We start from the raw sequence: 19,921 nt of genomic DNA, 5'->3' as shown, positions 1-19,921 counted from the left end.
GGATGAACAGAGCAGCCGCATTCATCAGAGCGCCATCGATTTTAAAGCCTGAAATGTAGGTTTTTCCGTGGATGGTGATGCCGCTTTTTTGTCTCCTATACTTTTTAGGTGTATAACTATACTGGGTCTATAGGTGCTGTAACAGGGTTTACTTCACCACCTTCGTTGGCAGGGCGACACATTTAGGCACAGGGTTTCAAGGGCTTTAATTTAGGTGAAACGCTCTGAAACGTCACACCCCGGTGATCACAGGATTGACTAGGTGTGAAGTGTGCCCTTTAAAATTTGTAATTAAAAAGTTAATCCCCGTTAAATTTTCAAGATTAGAAAGAAAGGCCTTTTTATTGCACATTTTCAAACCTATTTGCAAACCTGGATAAGCACTGCATCCATTTGACAAAAAAATATATAATTAAAATCATGGAACACGGGAATTTGTTCCCTGTAGTTGTTTCTTAAAGGGCGAGTACACAGGATAGAAATACACCAAGCTACACGTTTCGGGCATGCATGAAACCAGGGAATGGGCTTCTCGGAATCTTCTTTTTCTTCGCCACGGCAGATCATCTGCCTCCAACACCTTCTGTTCGGCGCATCTTCCTCCCTGACACCAACCGCCTGCATGTCCTCCCTCACCACATCCGTTGGCCTTCCTCTTTTCCTCTTGCCTGGCAGCTCCATCCTCGACATCCTTCTCCCAATGTAACTCTCAACTCCCCTACACACGTGTGTCCAAACCGTCTCAATCTGGCCTTTTCCACCAAACTGTCCCACCCCGTTTAAATGATCCATTTAAATAAAATAAAAGTTCCTTCGAGTTTAACCCCAATAGCGGCATTGCTAAGAACTCCAAGTCTCCGTGTTTTAATTTTCGGGTATTGCTTGAAGATATTATTGTTTTTATTGCCCTGTAGTTTCATTGCTCACAAAGTGAATAAACTGGACTGACTCTATGTGTGAGAACCCGTCTTCCTGGTTTCCTGTACATTTCTGCATGTGTTGACGCAAATATCTCCTCGTCATGTGAGAACAGGAGCAGGAGGGCAGTGATGGGCTGTCGATATTTACAAGGTTGACAGGAAGAGCACTAACAGCGAGCGGGAAGGTGAAGCATAAACCGGAGCGCCACCCCTCCCTTGTGCGCTCGCCATCTGATGTCAAGACTGTGTTGCTACGGGCAACAAGCTGAGTGAGACAGGGAGATACCAGCTGGTGAGAAGGGGGGTATGAGAGGCTCAGACGGCACAAACTGAGAGAAGAAGAGGAAGAAGGGAAGGAAGGAGACGGACGGACAGAGAGGGCGAGAGGAAGGAGCATCCCATTCTCCTTCTCTGGCTCCGGCTTCTGACATTTCACAGAGGGAAAACACAAACGGTGCTGACGGAGGCAGATCTCCAAAGCACGGGGATGGAGTAAAACACCGAGGCGGAGGACATGACAGCCTGCCAGCATCAGCAGCAGAGCGGTCAGCCGTCACGAGCGGAGCAGCCAATGAGCTGGCGGCAGGCTCCTCCCCGGCACCCGGAGCAGCAGCGGCAGCAGCCGGGCTCAGATCTCTTATTAATGAATGGAACGCTTCCCAGGCTGCATCGCTGCACATATGACTCTGCTTGTTCTCCGCCTGGCTCCGCTCCGCTCTCCGACACGGGAAGCCGGTGGAAAACACCGACAGCAGCAATAACGCCGGAAGAAAAAGAAGGCGGCGAACTTGGGATGAGTCAGACGGGACCCACAATGGCCATGGAGGGACGACGAAGACCCTCAGAGGTGTCTGATGAGGAAGCCGTAGGGGAGATATGGGCGTCCATTAGGAACGCCGACCCGCACCCCGACATCCAACCGCCCTGTGCTTCTGCTTCTCCTTTGTCGCCGTCCTCCATCCCTCCTCTTCCGCCGTCCGCGTCGGCCTCGGCTCTCCTGGCGCTGGCCTCTCCGGCCACCAGGCGCTCCATCTCCATGGGGGACTTCAAAAGGGTGACGGGGGCCCTGGCGGCGAGGTCCGAGCCCCGCTCGGCCTCGGCCACGGCTCCGTCCTCCAAGCTCGTCACCCCGAGCTCCAGCATGGAGTTCCAGGCGGCCCGGCGGCGCCTCCTGGAGGTGGAGGAGCGCCAGCGGGTCATCCACGAGATGGAGCGCAGGCTGGAGGAGCTGAGAGGGGTGTTCGTGCGCTCCGAGCAGGAGGTGGTGGTCCACGGGGAGCTGGTGTCGCGCATCTCCGGCGGCGCCCAGCAGGGGGAGCTGTACGTGGCGGAGAACAGCCAGCGGCTGAAGAAAGGCCTGAGGTTCAAGAAGCATCGGCCCACCATCGTCTTCTCGTCCATGCTGGGCCTGCGGACGTGCCTTCCGTGGCCCGTCAAGCTGAAATAGTCGCATTTTTCGCCGAGCTTTCCCTCGCGTCTGATGCGCTTTATGTACGAGGGGGAGCCCGGACCTTTGTTATTGTTTGGTTTTCACTCGCTGACACGGCTGTTTCTCCACCTTCCTGCTCTCGTGTTCTTTCCGGGGCTGGTCCTCGGGGTCTCTAGAGTGCCTACAACCACCTGTACTGCTAGATAGGAGCTGCCTGCTCAGCACGCAGGCTTAAAAAGAACGGCTAGAAAACCAACAAGCTGTTCATACGCCGCCCGTGCGCCATACCGTTGTGTCCTCATAGGCAGCCTAAGGGAAGGGGGTGGAGACACTCCCCGTCGATTTCGCGATTTACAGTAGGTTGGCGCCCGACGCTCAACGTCGCGACCTTTCACGTGAAGGACGAACGGTGATACGAGGAGTTAACGCAGTCCCAAGAAATCCTCCCGAAACCACGCGTAAAAGAGCGAGGAGCCCAGGCGTGGGAGGGGGGTCACCTAGACGTTGGTAGATTTACACAAGGACAAGCCGGGGAGACAGCAGGAAGGAAGGAAAGAAGGAAAGAGGAAAGAAGAGGAACGAATGTATTGAACAACCCTCCTCTACGAGAGCAAAGAGGAGCAACACGAGGTTTGCTGCATTGTTACATAAACCCAAGGGGACGGAGAAAGGGCAAAGAGAGAGGGGTAGAGAGGGAGGACGGGAGAGGGAGAGGGAGAGAGGGGGGGAGAGAGAGAGAGAGGGAGAGAGAGGGAGCGCGGGGGTGATTAAGGTGACAACGAAACGTCAAATGGGACAAATGTGCCTTGGCTTCTCTGAGACCGTCCGTCCCGTCCGACTCGCTTTGTTTTTCAGCGGTTTGCGCCGAATCCCCGCTGGGTCTCGCGGCACTCCTCCGTCGCTCCTCCGTCACCCCTCCCAGCGGAGGAGGTGCCGGGAGGGACCCGAGGAGGGAGGAGTTCATGCCGGGATGCTTTCCACCTGTGGCCTTTTTTTTTTTTTTTTCAGTTGCTTGGCAACCCCCCCCCCTCCTCTCATCTCTTCCACCGTTCCAACACTGTTTCCCTGTGTTCCGTGATCTGCTGCGTTTACTCGAACGGCATCTAAGGCGGGTTTCTGTGGAAATAATAAAATCTGCGATGCAGTAGAAGCCCGTTCGAACGCGGCTGCTATTGGCGGAGTTTGGGAGTCGCTAAAGGCCGTGCATCGCCGGGGGGGGGGGGGGGTGGAAAAGTTGACCGCCTTGATCTGCCATTAACTTCCCGATGTGGTGATGTACATGTATGACGCTGTTTAAAGAAGGAACGATGCCGGGTCATCACATCAACGTTTTTCCAATGGTTTTCACCATACACGCCGCCACAGGTCCCACTGGAGTCTAGAGGATCATCCAGGGTGTCTTTCTGCCATTAGCCCACCTTTTAATAATGTAAGTCGTCATTAAGCAGCCGTCATCCATCTTGCGAGGCTTCACCTTCAGCGCTCCGGGTGGCATGTAGGTGACCTCTTTAACATATATAGATTGCCCTCCTGCGACCGCTTTTGCCCTATTTCTTGTCTTTTTTTTATTTTTTATTTTTATTTTTTCCTTCCCATCATTAACCCATTTCTCAATTATGGAAAAGTACAGCCAATGCACCAGCGGTATCTATTTTGGGCAATTGAAGGTTATAGTACACCACGCGGAGGGAGCGCAGCATCAATTACAAACCGTACGAAGCAATGTGAGAGCGCTCACATATCTGCAGCGTCTGGTCATTATCCAAGGGAAATGTTTTGTATTCTTTTCCTCTTCCTCTAAAACAGCCAAATTAAATTGAACATGTGTTCACGTCATCATACGGGAAGCTCAACGTCTGCCTGAGGGTTAGTCCCCGTCAGTATATATATATCTATATACTGTATATACACATACAATATATAAATATATATATATATATATATATATATATATATATATATATATATATATATATATATATATATACTGAATTGAGCCATCCATCATTACGCTGGAAAAACAACATTTTATTGGACTGAGTTATTGGATCAATAAAAAAAACTTTAATTTTGTTAAACCTATGTATTTTATTTTTTCACTTTTCCCAACTTAAAATGTCTATCTTAATTTCTCAGTTTTAATTAGAAGAGCGCCTAAAAAAAAAGTTAGTTTTGGAAAAAAAATATATATTTTTTTGTCCTTGATCCAATGACTCCAATCCAAGTTTTTTTTCTTTGTTTTCAGTGTAGTAAAGTAAAAAAGCTGATGGAGGATCCCTGGTTTAGCTTTACCACTGTTAGTGGTTTGAGTACAAGGGCTTCAAAGTTTTGTTCGGGCTTATCTAGGATGCTCTTTTTGGTTTCAGACAGCGATACGAGGTGATATAAAATACATCTTTCCTCAGTGAAATGACTTTTTCTTAGCGTTTAAGCCAATGAAGTCCATTTGACTTCAGTATTTACAATAAATAGGCTTCAAATAGCAATGATGGCTTTAATATTGAATGTTGACTTTGTATAAACATTCAAGAGGATCCATCAAAAAAAACACAGCTTTTTCACTACATCTATACCAATATAGCCAAGATTCATAAAGCTGTAATAATTAAATCTACTGTACATTTTATTCACGTTGCCTTATGCAATTTCTGTGCATTGGCAACCAATTGCGGTAATGATAATGTTGTTTAATTCTAATGATGGCAATAATGGTAAAGTCAAGATCACCATCATCTGGAAAGGAAAGAAAGTCGACTCTGCACATTTTGTTTTGTTTTTCTAAGACTCTATATCTCCCAAAGATCTCTGGGCCCACTTGCAGAATGAATGTAACGTTATTGGTGAAGTGTTTCTGTTTCTGTATTGTGTGGGGAAAAAAACAAAACCTTACAATATAACCCACGGAAATCTGCTGAATCCGCTGGTGTGCAAAGCGCGGCCAAAACCCCGTGGACACGGCCGGTGAAAAAACATGATACTTGAAAAATTACAGAGATTTGAGCTGACCCTAAACCCAAAATAAGTAAAGCACTATGGAAGGATTACCCTGAATTAAAAAAGGAACACACTCAGCCCTTTACGGACACAAAGCACAGGATCAAGCCAATTTTTACCACGATTCTTTATCTTTTAAATGTATTTTATGTATTATATTATGTTTGTTTTTTTGTGATGTGTGCTGTATGAGTAATATTAATGTTTCAGAACTAAGCATATTGTTAGGTGGTTATCACCTGAATTAATTACTTAATACTGATATTGTTTTGTGGACAGGAGTTCCTTATTATTATTATTATTATTATTATTATTATTATTATTATTATAGACTTAAGATCAAGGTCAAATTCAACTGTTAACCTTCATAACCAGCGTCAGAGTTTTAAATTTTCACTTTTTAATCTCAAACTAAAAAAAAATACTTTTGAGTTCGTTCCTTGGTTCAAAAATTATGGAGAAAATGCTGAACTGACCTTAACCCTGTGTAAAACTGTAATGTTGCTTTCTTTGAAGTTTTGCTCTTCACCACACAGCGAAACAAAGAATGTTTGATTTATGTGCAAATGTAAGACTTTACTCCAAGGATCCTTGTACGTATGCTTTGATTTGAGCACTGAAATGTACGACAACCGTTCCTGTTTTGGGCAACATTTTAACTTGAATATTTGAAATATTTTGTAAAGCTAAATTCGAACGAAATAAAGTGTATAACTGACTCAAAGGGTTGGAAAGCTTTTTGTTAAATCTGCCATCAATTATATTTGGTTTTGGTCGTTTCTATTTTTGAATATTTTTGGGGGGGAACAAATCATGAAAGCAGAACAGGAAGTCTGATCATGCAGAGGGGGGAAAAATGCCTTTTTGCCTCCTCTCTAAATGTGGGCCTCATTGAAAAAGCAGCATCTTGTGACGTTCGTCAGTGATCTCAGGTGCATCTCACCCTCGAGTGGTAAGACACGACACCGTCCTCCTTTTGAGCAGGAGGAGGGGGAGGGTGGAGGTAGAGAGGTGGAAGGTGGAGGTAGAGGAGTGAGTCACCTTGCAGCAGATTCTGAGCAGAAAAAACCCCCAAAAAACAGAAAAGCCACAAAAAACACTCAGTGTGACGTGATGCCGCAGGACACGAATCAAGCAACATGTGCAAACTCTGCCTATTATGACATTATATTAGATTATATTATATTACTTTTTATTATCAAATATCGCTTTTATGATAGCTCACTACATGAACGTGCTCTTTCCACACAGCAACACCCCAGTGCAGTTCAAACCCGCAACCGTCTTGCTGTGAGGCTGCAGTACTGACTGCTGAGGCACCGGGACGCTGACATGTAAACACACAAAGACGTATGACTGCATTCACACACTTAAACACATAATGAACATTTTAAGCTCCCCAATGGGGATGCATAAATACGTAAGAACAAAGGTCTTAAAGAGGTCAGTCAATTGTCATGTCAGTTTTAAAGTGGTAATCCATCCGTCATGTCAGTTTTAAAGTGGTAATCCATCAGATGGTCCGTGTTGGGCGGATTTCACTACGAGTCCCACAATTCCAGCCAAATGATTTCAAACAGCGAGGCCAGGGTGCATGATGCAGATCTTCAGAATTAAAGTGTAAAAAGGAATCGCGGCGGGAAATGGATTCCTGCAGCCGTGTCTAAAGTGTACAGGCATTACTATTGGGAATAGGTTTATGAGATGTGTTTAAACAATCTGTTACACATTTTATTGCCAACAAAACAGACATTCCAGTGTATGATAATGAAACGCAGCATTATTTCATGTGTATACACTGTATTTTGCCTTCATCCCTTCATACTTGCCCCTATCAATCCTCTCTTCACGCATATCTGCTCATCCCCTGGCACGATCTGGCTTCACAAAGGTTAGATAACCGCGTGTTAAGAGCAGATAGATAGAATTAAATCCCCCCCCTTTCAAGTTTCCATTATTGAGAGTCAGGATTTGTGCGGCGACATTAGTCTGACGATGAAAGTGGGGACATGCCTCAATTTAGATTTAATTTATTTTTGGACGGCCCGTGCGCAAAAAAAAACAAAACAAAAAAACCCCCCAAAAAAACATATCACTTATACCTTCTCTTCTCTCTCTCTCTCTCTCTCTCTCTCTCTCTCTCTCTCTCTCTCTCTCTCTCTCAGGATGCAAAAAAAAAAAATAATAATAAATAAAATAAAGAATAAATAAATCATACAAATCCTCATATTAACACGGGCTCCAGTCTCCGTACGAGGGATTAGCACCGTGCAGAACGTGGAGATGAGTGAACATGGACGGAGGCGTATTAGTGAGTTTTACTGCTAGGGCTTAAAACACACGCACGTACGCACACACACACACACACACACACACACACGATTCCTTTAGCAGAATTACATCAACAGATTTTCTATATGTATATATATATTTATATATATATATATATGTTGTGTATATATATATATACAGTATATGTTATATATACTGTATGTTCACGTACACATCAGGGGATGTATGTGAACGGGTGTTGTGTAAGAGACTGCAGTGACATCACCTTGGATGAACAATGGAAACTGAACAGAATGGAGATGGAGTGGGTTGGAGGAGGGGTGCGTGTACTGAGAAACAAGTACTACCGTCCATCACAAATGCTACCTATTACAACATAAATCCAATTGGGGAATTTGCCGTACGTTGCATTTGATTAACGGGGTTTGAATTACAGGAGCTTAGGAGGAGGAGTGTCAAACTCCCAAAATGAATTGTATTCTTCTCTCCTCCACTTCCTCCTTCAGCTGCACATTCATGAGTCACTGGTGAGGACGTGAAGACAGAACGAGTGACTAAGACGTGCGGTTAACGTCTTCACGGTTCAGTGGATTAACTTCACGAAAGACCCACATTTAAAATAAACCGCATTGGAGGAAAATTTGCATGATTCAAATTTGTGGCTGGTGGGCGAGCAGGCTGTGAATTACACCTGCACATCCCCCCCCCCCCACCCCCCTGCGGAGCGCTGGGTGGGAGTGAAAGAGAAATAATCCAATAATTATCCAATTCAAATGTATTGCAATAAACAAATGAATTGATGGCAAACAGGATGAAAAGAATGATAAATTAAAATTATATCTATATTGTTTTATGATTATTACTTCATGATTTGAGCTGCTGTGTAGGAGTTAGTAAAAGCCTGTGTTTCTGGGCAGAGGGGGGGGGGATGTGTTGCCAAATTCATTAAATATTTAAACGGTTCCTGCTGCTGTCAGAGAGGGCTTGGTGCATTAGAACACTGCGAGGCCGGTGAGCTGCAGATGCTGGACGTGATCGTTCAGGCCGGGTCACGTACACAGGGATCACATTTACATGTTAGACGACTCAGTATAAACAACAACACTTAGAAATAATAGTTCTTTATTATGCAAAATTGTAAGCACGTTCTTACTTAATTCGAAGTGTGTATGATGCTTCTTACACGAGTGTGAATACTCCTTTGATACTTGTTTTAATGCTTAAGTGTGACTTTGAGAAACGGAATATGTTGCGTGGATTTATTTTTTTTTGTTGCTAAATTTGTTAAAACAGTGAGTAAAGTGATTTAATTTGTGCATTGTGTGTTTGTGTGTATGTAAATGTGTATATCTTAGTCATCCGAACAACTCGTAAAAATGTTTCAATTTGGACAACCTATAATCTTTGGGTTTTCTCAGCCTAAAATTGAAAAATTCGGGTGCACATTTTAAGTCGCGAAACATAAAAAAATACATAGATTCACCAAATCGAAAGCATTTTTTTGTTAGTTGCTCCAATGACTCCAATTCAATGATTGTTTTCCATTATCCTCCAAATAACAAAAAAACATTCCAGAACAAAAAAATCCCTAAAACACAAAACTGGCCTCTCTTTCTCCCGGAGGAGCATTTAGACTGAAAATATAATATGAAAACATGAACGCACGAGACCAAATGCGTCAGTTTATGCATGGGAACTTTACAGTAACACCGTCTGCAGCGATGACATCATCGCGCTGGCAAAACAAAACAATTTAGAAAAAGGAGAAAATATGTACAAGGGCGGCGGGTTTTAAGAAGGAGTATGTACAGGATGGCAGAGTGTGAATTTTAGAATATTACAGTATATGTTACAGTACATCGTGTAAGTTTTTACGAGTATGATACCAACAAAGTGCAGCGAACATAGCTTTAATTGATCACAGAATGCAGTGCTCCTAAATCCTGGAAGACGTGGGGGAAAAGAAATGTGTGCATGTGTGCAAGGTTTACATCTAGTCTGAAAAATATATGCGCATACAATTCCGTGTAGCTTTGTGTTTGCCGTGAACATCACTAATACTAACAAGCCTTTTTTTTTTTTTTTTTTAAGTGCTACAGAAAGGAGACGGTGCCCAATTCCAACACAGACTCTATATTCTCTAGAGGCAAGAGTCCTGGAGCCAAAAGAGAGAAACCGGATCTGAAAACCCCTCCGCCCAGGCACCAGTCAGTCCTGGACGCCTGCCCGGAATCGAGGTTAAATGACGGGGCTGGAATTTCGGAGGTGTGGTGGTGCGCACGGCCACCCGGTCCCGGCGGAGTCCCAGGGAGGGTAACGGGAGACACCGGCCCGGAATCAAGGAATTAACCCCTGGTCCCGGTCGTCTTCCTGCTTCTGGCTCCAGGGTCTCGGCACGCCGGGGTCGAAAGGGGGAGGCTCCGGTTTCCACTCGACGTGGGGAACACGGACGTTACAGTCGTCCTTGAGCTTTTTGTGAGACTCCTCGATGACTCCTCAGTCGAGTGCCTTTGGAAACAGGATCCCGATCCAGGATCACTTTGGCTAATTCGTCACCACTCACTTTCATTGCCAAGTGGACTTTCAACTAATTACACTTTTTACATTTTTGGGGGGAAAATTCTGCTGTGCCCGGTGAACAATGTTTTTTCACCCGTGTACAAACAGAGCGAGCGTTGGGGAGTGGTGGTCAGAAGAATCATCGTGGGAAAGCCCTTCGAGCTTCATAAAGTTTTGAGGGGCTTCGAGCTCCACCCGTTTCCTGGTGAAAGTGACTCTCGGAGGAGCTGATAAGACTTTAGCACGTTGCACCACCACGTCCATAAGGCAGTCATATAGACATAAAAATATACGATGTGGGGTTTCCTCCGCACATGGGGTTTGAGTAAATTCTTCTACTACGTATACGTCATGAAATCTGTGGGTGTTCTGTCTTCTCAGTCTCCCAGTTTGTGCACGTAGTTGACGGGGAAGGTCCCACTTCTAGACGAGGCACCCTCTATGTGACCAACCTGTAGGATGATGGAAATAAAATAAAAACTCTTCAGTGATGGAAATGTTACAAAAAAAATGTTTTTTCCTGTCCATAAACATTAAATAACAATAAATTCTCAAAATCTCAAAATCTAGTCAAGATTCAGAATGTACGATATTAATTATAATAAAAAAAAAAAAATATATATAAATATATATATATTTATATTATAATTATGAAAATAATAATGACATAAGATAATACTTTATTAAACCCTAGGGGGAGATTCAGGTCAAGCAAATACAGTGCAAGTCAAGATATAATTACAGTAATTCTACCAATAATATAATAATAATACAAACAATACTACTAATACTACTCATCATCATCATCATCATCATAATAATAATAACAACACCAATATAATAATAATAATAATAATAATAATAATAATGAGTTGTAGTTGCACTCACCCACCAGTGGGGGTCATCAGTGGCAGTGACCACAATGACCTCATCTTTGAAGAAGGCGAGCTGCTCGGAGCTGACCGCTCTGCAGTCAACCAGGGCTTTGACTCGCCTCTGACGGGGTCTGCTGCCAGAAACCTGGGGAATAAAAAAAACACACACAACATATTCCTCTGAACACGCCACAGGGTTCATATTGACCGTCAAGTCTCACAAACTTGTGTCAGTCTGGACTGCAGAACAAAACACATGTATTGCCATATGAGATTGATAGAAGCCAAGCAAACAGAAGTGTTTTTTCTACCATGGCGTTCCTGCGTTGCCGTTGTGTCGGTACGAAGACGGGCGAGGGGCTCTGGGCCGAGCCGGGACCCGGGGACAGGACCGGGCTGTGGCCGCTCCCTCCCACCAGGCTGCAGTACAGCTCCTCCTGGCTGCCCACGCCGCTGGGCGACGCCAGGCCGCACTTCCCCTGACCGCCCGCTCCGCTGCTCGTCCGACGGTACGAGGTGGTCTTCTCCGAACTACAAACAAGAGGAGGAGCGACGATGATGTTATTTCGAAAAGAGGTGAACCTGGTGATCTACGCTGGAAACTTTTTTTTTCCCAAATTTGGGGCTTGCTGCTTACTGGTGTTACCCGCCTCATGTTGGACCCAGAAATGACCCTCACAATAGATGTCAAGCCTCACACCAGAATTATACTCTATTCTCTCAAGCCATACAATATTTTACACTAAAAAAACAACTGCCACCTTCAAAGCTCCAGTAGAGGGCGCTGTTTAGCAAATCTATGGTTACCGTGTTGACAACGGCGCTTCAATAGCTGTCAAGGTTCAAGATAGGATTCATAAATTGTCACATGTAGTCATAAGAGTACAGTGCAGTGCAATTATAAGAGGGCAAACACCAAATACTGTGAAAAACAAAGCATTGAAGAAAAAACTAAACTAAATCGAAATCAGAAAATACATACACAAATATACGCACACAATAAAGCAAAATCATATATATATAATAAGAAAAAATATAAGCAAAATATACAAAGAATACTATGTACAGTGTGCAATGGAGTGATAATATTTTTTATTTTTCGTCCACAGAGTAGGGGGTGTTATCAACAGTTTTTGTGTGTAGTGCTATACATGTGTAATGTGCAATATGGTGCAATTATGCAGATGTGATAGTAAACGCAAATATAAACGTACAGGCTTAACATTGAATAGAACTGATTTATTGGTGTCTCGACGTGTGTCTGTGTCGTCTCACCTGACGGGGCCGATGTGATTCTGGGGCGACAGTGACGTGATGCTGCTCTGGGACCCAGAACCAGAACCAGACCCAGACCCAGACCCAGAACTGGACCCAGACCCAGGATGTCCGTCCCAGGACAGGGCCTGCCGCTGCCCCTTGTGGGCTGCGCCGTGTCCCTGGGGAGACCTCGGGGGTCTGCCCCCCTGGCCCTGGCTGTCGCTGCTGAGGAAGGGCCCGCTGGCTCTGATCTGAGGACTGGAGGAGTGGTGGGGAGCGGGGTTGGAGCAGCGCCTGGGGATGGGGTGAACCTCCTGGGGCGTGACGGAGATCTGGGGATCGGAGCGACCTGCGTTGTGGCGAGACAAGGGATAAGAGACTGAAGGAGAATTTTGGGTGTAGAACATTATGTCTCCTTTTTAGGGGACACTTCCTCATGTGTTCAGAGAATACAAGATTAAAAAAAAACAGGATATCAATGAGAGCCCGGCTGTTCACAGAATGTCAATCTATTATCGAAAGATCAATAATCAGTATTCAAGGGGAACATTGTGAGATGCAATTACAAGATGTCCTTGCTTGTATCTCAATGAGTTGTGTTAGGAAGGAAAAGAACAGAGGATCTAAGACGGGGACTATCAACATTTTTTGTCGCACCCCAAAATTCTCCCGGCAACAGCAATTGGAAAGGGACCAATCGCTCTTATTTTCTTTTTCTCATTTCTTAATATTTTGAAGCCAGCGCCACTATGTACGTATGTTCACCAGTATGTGTTAATGAGTGAAAACGGTAATAAGCAACAATGGAGGCAAATAGGAATCAAACTGTACTTTCTTGTTGCTAAAAGTGTGGATTTTCCACATCCCATATTAGGAAACTGTTTCATGTGAATTTAAGCATTGCATTATATTAAATCTGTTAAATCATAGAACATGAGGGAGCTCCAAATGTATTATATAGAAATTGTGATAAAATTCAAACCTATTTAACTCATCTTTTGATTAGAAACATATAAATAACATATAAATAAATTAGTCTTGGAAATGAAATGTCCCATGACCCAAAAGGTTGACCTCAGCCATTCTGCAGGAGGACCAGCACGTATCTCACCTCTCTGGATGGACTTGGCGGGCAGCGGCGGTGGTATGGAGCCGCCAGGGGGGGCGCTGTTGGCGGGCGGGTTCCTGTACAGGAAGTCCAGGTTCTCGTACGTCTGACAGGGTCTGCTGCCCGTGTTGGCGTTTGCGCCATTGGCCACGCTCCAGCGGGCCGACGAGGCTCCCACGCCCCCGTTTGCCGGATTAGGAGAGCGGTGGCTCCGGGGTAACGGGCTCACCTGGAGGAGGTTCAAGTTCTGTTTGAATCCCATTCTATTTTCTTACTCTTCTAGAACTCTTTACTTCCGCCAAAGGTAGCCGGGGGTTTCTGTGAGGGATGGCCAAACTGCAGACTCAACACTGTCATCTACTGGCAGACGCTGACATTGCAGCATCTAGAACCTGACATTGCAGCCATTAATTATAAGCGTGTTGAAGGCTCCCTTTCCCCAAACACAATAGGTTTCATGCAGAGACAATCACAACGTCACACTTTTGTAGTTGCTTTCATGTGATGAAAGTCCGATGCTACTGTTCGTTTGTTGTGATTTAATTTCTGTGTTTTAACGTTGTGCCCATTTGTACAGGACCCCAAACACAACCCCCTGGTCCAATAAAATGGTGTCATTCATAGAGATTTATATTCAGAAATATTCAGTTCAAGGATCTTGAATAAAAAATATATATATATATCTATATATATATATATATATATGTTCAAAAGCCAAGTTTCAGAACTCCTGATCAAAAGCGCGACAACCAAAATGTTTCTGAACATTTCGATCTTCCGTCTCTTATTTACTGCTCCCGTTTGTACAGGAATCGGCTTTACCCTTTCATCCAGGTCGTCCTCGCTGTCGTACAGCTCCTGGGAATGCGTCTCCCAAATAAACTCCACGTGGATCTGGGAGTTGAACTTCCCACTCTGCGCCAGTTCCAACTAAACCAAAAAGAGAAACAGAGACGCGTGCACTCTTAGAATTGTGTCAATTTCTATCTCTAAGAAATATTATGCACATATCGTGTGACACACACTTATTTTCTTTCCCGAAGCAGCGATAATAAGCATCGGCATCAAATGCAGACGTTGGGCGCAATGCAGCTTTGCCTTTCGTATCGGCCGTCTCCAACTTTTTGGAACTCAGACAGCGCTGCGCCATTTGCATGAAAGTACACAATAAAACAGGATATTGCTCAAGGCGGCAGGAGGCCGGTAAGAAAATAAAACCAGTGATACGCGTCGGGAGCTGATGAGGATATGGGTTCTGACATTGGAAGGAAGTTATTTCAAGGTACTGTTTCCAGGCCTGGGACTTGAACCTTCTTGGAGGGTGTTTTCATGTTGCAACCTGATTCTCCCCGTTGGACACAAATGCCTCGCAAATGAATGTGCTTCGTGAATGAACGAACTAATGAATGAATGAATGAATGAATGAATGAATGAATGAATGTATTAATGGATCAATGAATGATTCGCTCACCAGCTCGACGCATTGAGAGTGCTGCAGCCTCCGAGCGACGTCCAGAGCCGTCTCCCCCGACATGTTCACTGGAACAGAAATTATGTCAAATGTCATTATTGCTGAATGTGAAATATTGATACAGGTGTATTGTTTATGGTTCATTTTTTAAAGGTTCATTGTATACAGACTACTTCTTCTTGTTTATTTTTAAGGTTAATTGTTAATTTTGTTTAATATTCATTTCTAAGTGTATTGTATAACGGCAAACTTTTCTGTTTATTTTATTTTTTCTTTCTTGATTGTTTATTCTTATTTTTTAGGTTTATTGTACACAGACTAATTGTTCTTGTTTATTTTTAAGGTTAATTGTAATTTTTTATTGATCGTTTTTACGTGTATTGTATAACGGCAAACTTTTCTGTTTATTATTGATTTTATTATTTTTCTTTATTTATAGTTTATTGTTTATTTTTTAGGTTTATTGTTATTGTTCATTTTTAGGTGTATTGTATCATGGCAAACATTTCTGTTTATCGTTTACTTTATTCTTTTTCTTTCTTGATTGTTTGTTCATTTCGAGATTTATTGCATATTGCCAAATTTTCTCTATGTTTATTATATTACATTATTATTGCCTTTCCCTCCAGGAATGAATAAAGTATCCCTCTATCTATGTACCTGTGTGTAGAGCAGCTTTTCCTTTGAGAAGCAGCTTGAGTGACTCAGGCTTGTGGTGCAGGACACTGTAGTGCAGAGCCGTGTTTCCCTCCGCGGTCCTCTTCTCCAAACAGTTGCTGTTGGATGTAAACACACACACACACACACACACACACACACACACACACACACACACACACACACACACACACACACACACACACACACACACACACACACGTTTTGTTATCATAAGACACCAGAAGCAAGCCTACATCCCTTTTGTCAAATCTACGATAGCTGGTGTGAAATGTACTGTGAAAGGTTGATTATTGATTACTGATTTTAATCACGACTGACTACGGCTCAGTGTCCGACCTGTTCTGGACGAGGAAATCCACCAGAGCCAGAGAGCTCTTCTCCTCCAGACGCACAGCGAGGTGAAGAGCCGTCTCTCTGACGTCCTGAAGGGAGACCGAACACAATAAGGTCAAATGAAGTCAAAGTTTGAAGAGTGCCGAAAGTGGCAAGTCCACATGAGGACGTTTGAGAACGTTTGGGCGGAGTTTGCGGTGTTAGTTATCCACTTATTTGCTTAAAAAGTATATAAAAATAACATTTTAATTCACATCTTACATGAAAAGGTTCATCGAAAGTGAGAGAGAGAATGAAGTGAAAGAGTAGTCCAATGAATCGCCTCATACTCTCAAGAGACACGAGCTCTGACCCAAAAGCTGAAATAATACGTCCCGCCCCCCCCCCCACACACACACACACACACACACACACACACACACACACACACACACACACACACACACACACACACACACACACACACACACACACACACACACACACACACACACACACAGGCTGATGTCAGCAGTGTTACACAGGCGCTCACACTCCCCGAGCAGCAAAACAAAAGGCAGAATCTGATTAAGGAAAAAAGAAGAGGCGTGGAGGAAAGGAAGTGCGGCCTGTGACGAAGGAGTGGGGGTGGAAACGAGATGAATGGAGGAGGAAAGACGAGGTCAGATTAGAAGCCAGGGAAATGGCAAAGTAGTGAAGCCTCTAATTTGAATACGGGAAGACTTTCAATCGACCTTTTAAATACAGTTTTAGACACGAGACGTGATGCTTCTAACCTCCTAACGGATTGGACTCTTTATTTTACTGTATTACAGTATCAATGCAACCCTCCAAAGGTCCCCCCAAAAGTAAAAAGTTTGTTTTAGTTTAGAGAATCTCTAGTTCTAACATTTAGTAAATCTAGTTTAGAGAATATTTGACAAGATATTGAATACGCTAAACTGGGATCCCAATCTGTTAAGATACGATTTAGTGCCAAACTTCCATATAGTCAGGGACAAAACAGTGAAATTAGGATGAAAACAGTCATCATATAGTACGTTCTCTAACATCTTGCAAATTAAATAATGCTGACGTTTAACTATTAAATCATTTTATTGGGGACTCCCTTGGACCGCTTGTAGGACCCCCCGGGGGGCCCCGGACCCTACGTTGAGAACCACGCACTCGAAGATCCATCATTCCTTCTAGGAGGGTCCGGACATTTCAGTTCAGTGGATTTATTAGGGGCTGCGGGGGGAAAAATGAAGGCCCGGTGGGCGTAAATCACGTTTAATGTACCTGTCCGTCAGAGGTTTTAAGGGGTTTGGCCAGATCCTCTCCCTGGGCGTAGAGCTGCAGGAGGGAAGTGAGGTCACGGCTCCGCACGGCGGCGTGCACGCGGCCCGGATCCGCCTCCTCCCTCCGCACCACGTACCGCCGCTCCGCGTACTTCGCCACGATGTACTCCTTCCGGGCGTTCCTGATGTTCGCAGAGGAAAAAAAAAAAAAAATAAGACAAAAAAAAGAAACGTGTTCAATTTTCTGACTTTGAGGTGACCAGGTGCCATTGTCATCTTTTTCGAACCCGTTGATGAACTCACATGTCACTTTGTGGGAAGGGCTTGACGGAGTCGTTGGGAAGCCCCGCCTCCATGACGTCGTTGAACTGCGTGTTGCCGATACTGACTGCCAGCTGAAGGAGGACACAAAATGAATATAAATATATACGACTCCTGATATCTATATACAATATCACATTATTTTGGGATGATGATATGATGATAAAGAATAAAAATAAACAAAAAGGATATTTTGGTATTTTGTATGTATTTATATTACATTTTTTATTCATTTTTATTTATTTATTTCATTACTATTAAGTGTTTTATAATTGTATTTATTTTTGTCTTTTTGTTTTTCTATTTGCTGTGGAGTACCAGGAGCTCCGAGGTGCTGAGGACGTCCAGCGTGAGGGACTGGATCCTGGAGAAGTGGACGCCCAGCTCCCTGTGGATCCCCGAACATTCTATACAGGTGAGGATGCCCAGATTGGTGGAGAGCCACGTGGGGTCTGTGAGGGAGAGGTGGAACGGCCAAGGAAGAAATTTAGGAAATGTGGATGGTTTTGAAAGCCGGATTTTCCACCGATACATCCCCGAATTTGTTGAGATTTACTGTATGTGATGTGTTTTTGATACAGTTTGACTCTATTTGGAGCAAAATCAATTCACTGTTAACAACGAAGCAATATTAGATTAAATTTCTCCACATTCGGTAATTGATGAAATGATTTTTAAAAGTGACGAAACACCAAAACATACAGCAAAAATGAAAAGAACAAAATGAACTGAATGAAAAATAATAAAATGAACAATAATAACAATAATAATAAACCCTTAAACGTGGGACTGTCCGACCTGGCGCGCCACAGTCGGCGCAGGCCTCGTTTCCGGGCATGTGACGTAGTTCTGCGATGACAGACCGAGAGAGTTCCTGCAGCCCGCTGTCCTGGAGGTGGAGCTGGTCTCCACCCAGCGCCGTGTTCAGAGCCTCCTCCTTGCTGTTCTGCAGCACTGACACCCAGCTGCACACACACACAGAGTTCATGTGTAAATGGATAGATGGATGGATATTATTACATGCAGTAGAATAAAATTAAAATGAAAGGGGGTCAGTGCTGCCCAATAAAGTCCGGAACTGAAAGTCCGGCTATGTTATCACTCCACCCATCCACGTTTTCGCTCCACCCATGCACTCATCCAGCTGGTTTCACTCATTAGCTGCAGTTGTGGGTTGATGCTCATGAGAAAAAAAAACTGCAATAAATATTGGGAACTTTGTTTATGCATCTCCTCAGCTCCACGTAAACATTTTCTGCGGAGCCACGCGGCAAGGGGTGTCATGGGTGAGCACAGGTCGCAGAGCAATATTTAGCAGATAGACGAAGAAGAATATCTTTATTAGTCGTCGTACAAGTAGGCTACAACGAAATTAATCCTCTGCATTTGACCCACCCCCTACCTAGGGCAGGTGCGGTGCCTTGCTCAAGGGCACCGACAGGAGTATAAACCCCCCCCAACATAAGACGGTGGGTGGAAACCAACACAAACACGGGGAGAGCATGCACAGAAAGGACCTGGGAGGGCCGGGATTCGAACCCAAGACCTTCTTGCTTGTGAGGCAACCGTGCAAACAACACGTAACGTCATGTCAAAATGACAAACTGCGTCGGAGTATAAAAACGAACAAAAACAAAAAAAAGCAAACAGCCACGGTGGCGTCTCTGAAAGACATTCATGCTTCCTCATGATTGCAACACTTTCAACCCCCCCCCCCCCCCCCCCAATTACCTAAGCGCTCCACCACCCAAATTTCGCCTCTTGCACCCTCCCTACTCTGCAAATGCATCCTCCCTGCTCTGTTTTGACCATCCATCCAGAACATCACATCCCATCACATCAAACGGTCGCTCTCGTGGCCCACCCACGTAGCAGGGTAGGGGGACGCGCACACGTGCACACACACACCCCTGTACGCACACGCACACTCACACACACACACACACCCCTTATGCACGTGCGCGCACACACACACACACACACACACACACACACACACACACACACACACACACACACACACACACACACACACACACACACACACACACACACACACACACCCCTTTATGCATGTGCACACACACACACACCCTAATGCACGTGCGCACACACACACACACGCGCACACACAGACCCCTTTATGTACACACACACATACACACGCCAAAGACAAGCGCAGAGACACACACGCTTCCCCCTTGCTCAGCGCTGTGGCCGAGAGAGCGGACCCACCCAACACCAGCTGGACTGGGGCCTCCGAGGGGATGGTTTGGACTTTTTCTTCTTTTCTTTGTGTTCTCCCCCCCCCCCCCCTTTCTCCATCTTTTGTTCTCTCTCTCTCCATCTCTATGATTTTTTTCCAGCACTGACTCACCATGCACTCTTTTATCCTCCTCAT

The 19,921-nt window shown here is 44.6% G+C and overlaps 2 protein-coding genes across 2 annotated transcripts in view; one reads left to right on the top strand and one right to left on the bottom strand.

Moving 5' to 3' along the window:
- Positions 1-1,434: 1,434 nt before the first annotated feature.
- On the top strand, positions 1,435-2,367 carry LOC307238835 (uncharacterized protein; the record flags this gene model as incomplete). The annotated part of the gene is made up of 1 exon (XM_080011988.1): positions 1,435-2,367. One exon carries the CDS (start codon positions 1,435-1,437, stop codon positions 2,365-2,367), a length of 933 nt encoding a protein of 310 aa, XP_079868114.1.
- A 6,373-nt stretch (positions 2,368-8,740) lies between these two features.
- asap3 (ArfGAP with SH3 domain, ankyrin repeat and PH domain 3) overlaps positions 8,741-19,921 on the bottom strand; it is a 20,269-nt gene continuing 9,088 nt past the window's right edge. Inside the window, exons 6-18 of the mRNA XM_080011987.1 lie at positions 18,319-18,485; positions 17,839-17,972; positions 17,503-17,594; positions 17,201-17,381; positions 15,923-16,008; positions 15,566-15,681; positions 14,906-14,973; positions 14,257-14,364; positions 13,438-13,663; positions 12,345-12,675; positions 11,381-11,600; positions 11,083-11,214; positions 8,741-10,646 (exon numbers count right to left, since the gene is read on the bottom strand). Coding sequence (XP_079868113.1) covers positions 10,572-10,646; positions 11,083-11,214; positions 11,381-11,600; positions 12,345-12,675; positions 13,438-13,663; positions 14,257-14,364; positions 14,906-14,973; positions 15,566-15,681; positions 15,923-16,008; positions 17,201-17,381; positions 17,503-17,594; positions 17,839-17,972; positions 18,319-18,485 — 1,936 coding nt within the window. The 3' untranslated portion in view covers positions 8,741-10,571. The remainder of the gene's footprint in view (positions 10,647-11,082; positions 11,215-11,380; positions 11,601-12,344; positions 12,676-13,437; positions 13,664-14,256; positions 14,365-14,905; positions 14,974-15,565; positions 15,682-15,922; positions 16,009-17,200; positions 17,382-17,502; positions 17,595-17,838; positions 17,973-18,318; positions 18,486-19,921) is intronic.

This window comes from Zeus faber (assembly GCF_960531495.2).
Source record: "Zeus faber genome assembly, chromosome: 13".
Classification (NCBI taxonomy): Eukaryota; Metazoa; Chordata; class Actinopteri; order Zeiformes; family Zeidae; genus Zeus; species Zeus faber.
Note: the sequence above shows the minus strand (reverse complement) of the source record. Positions and strands in the feature narration are given on the sequence as shown.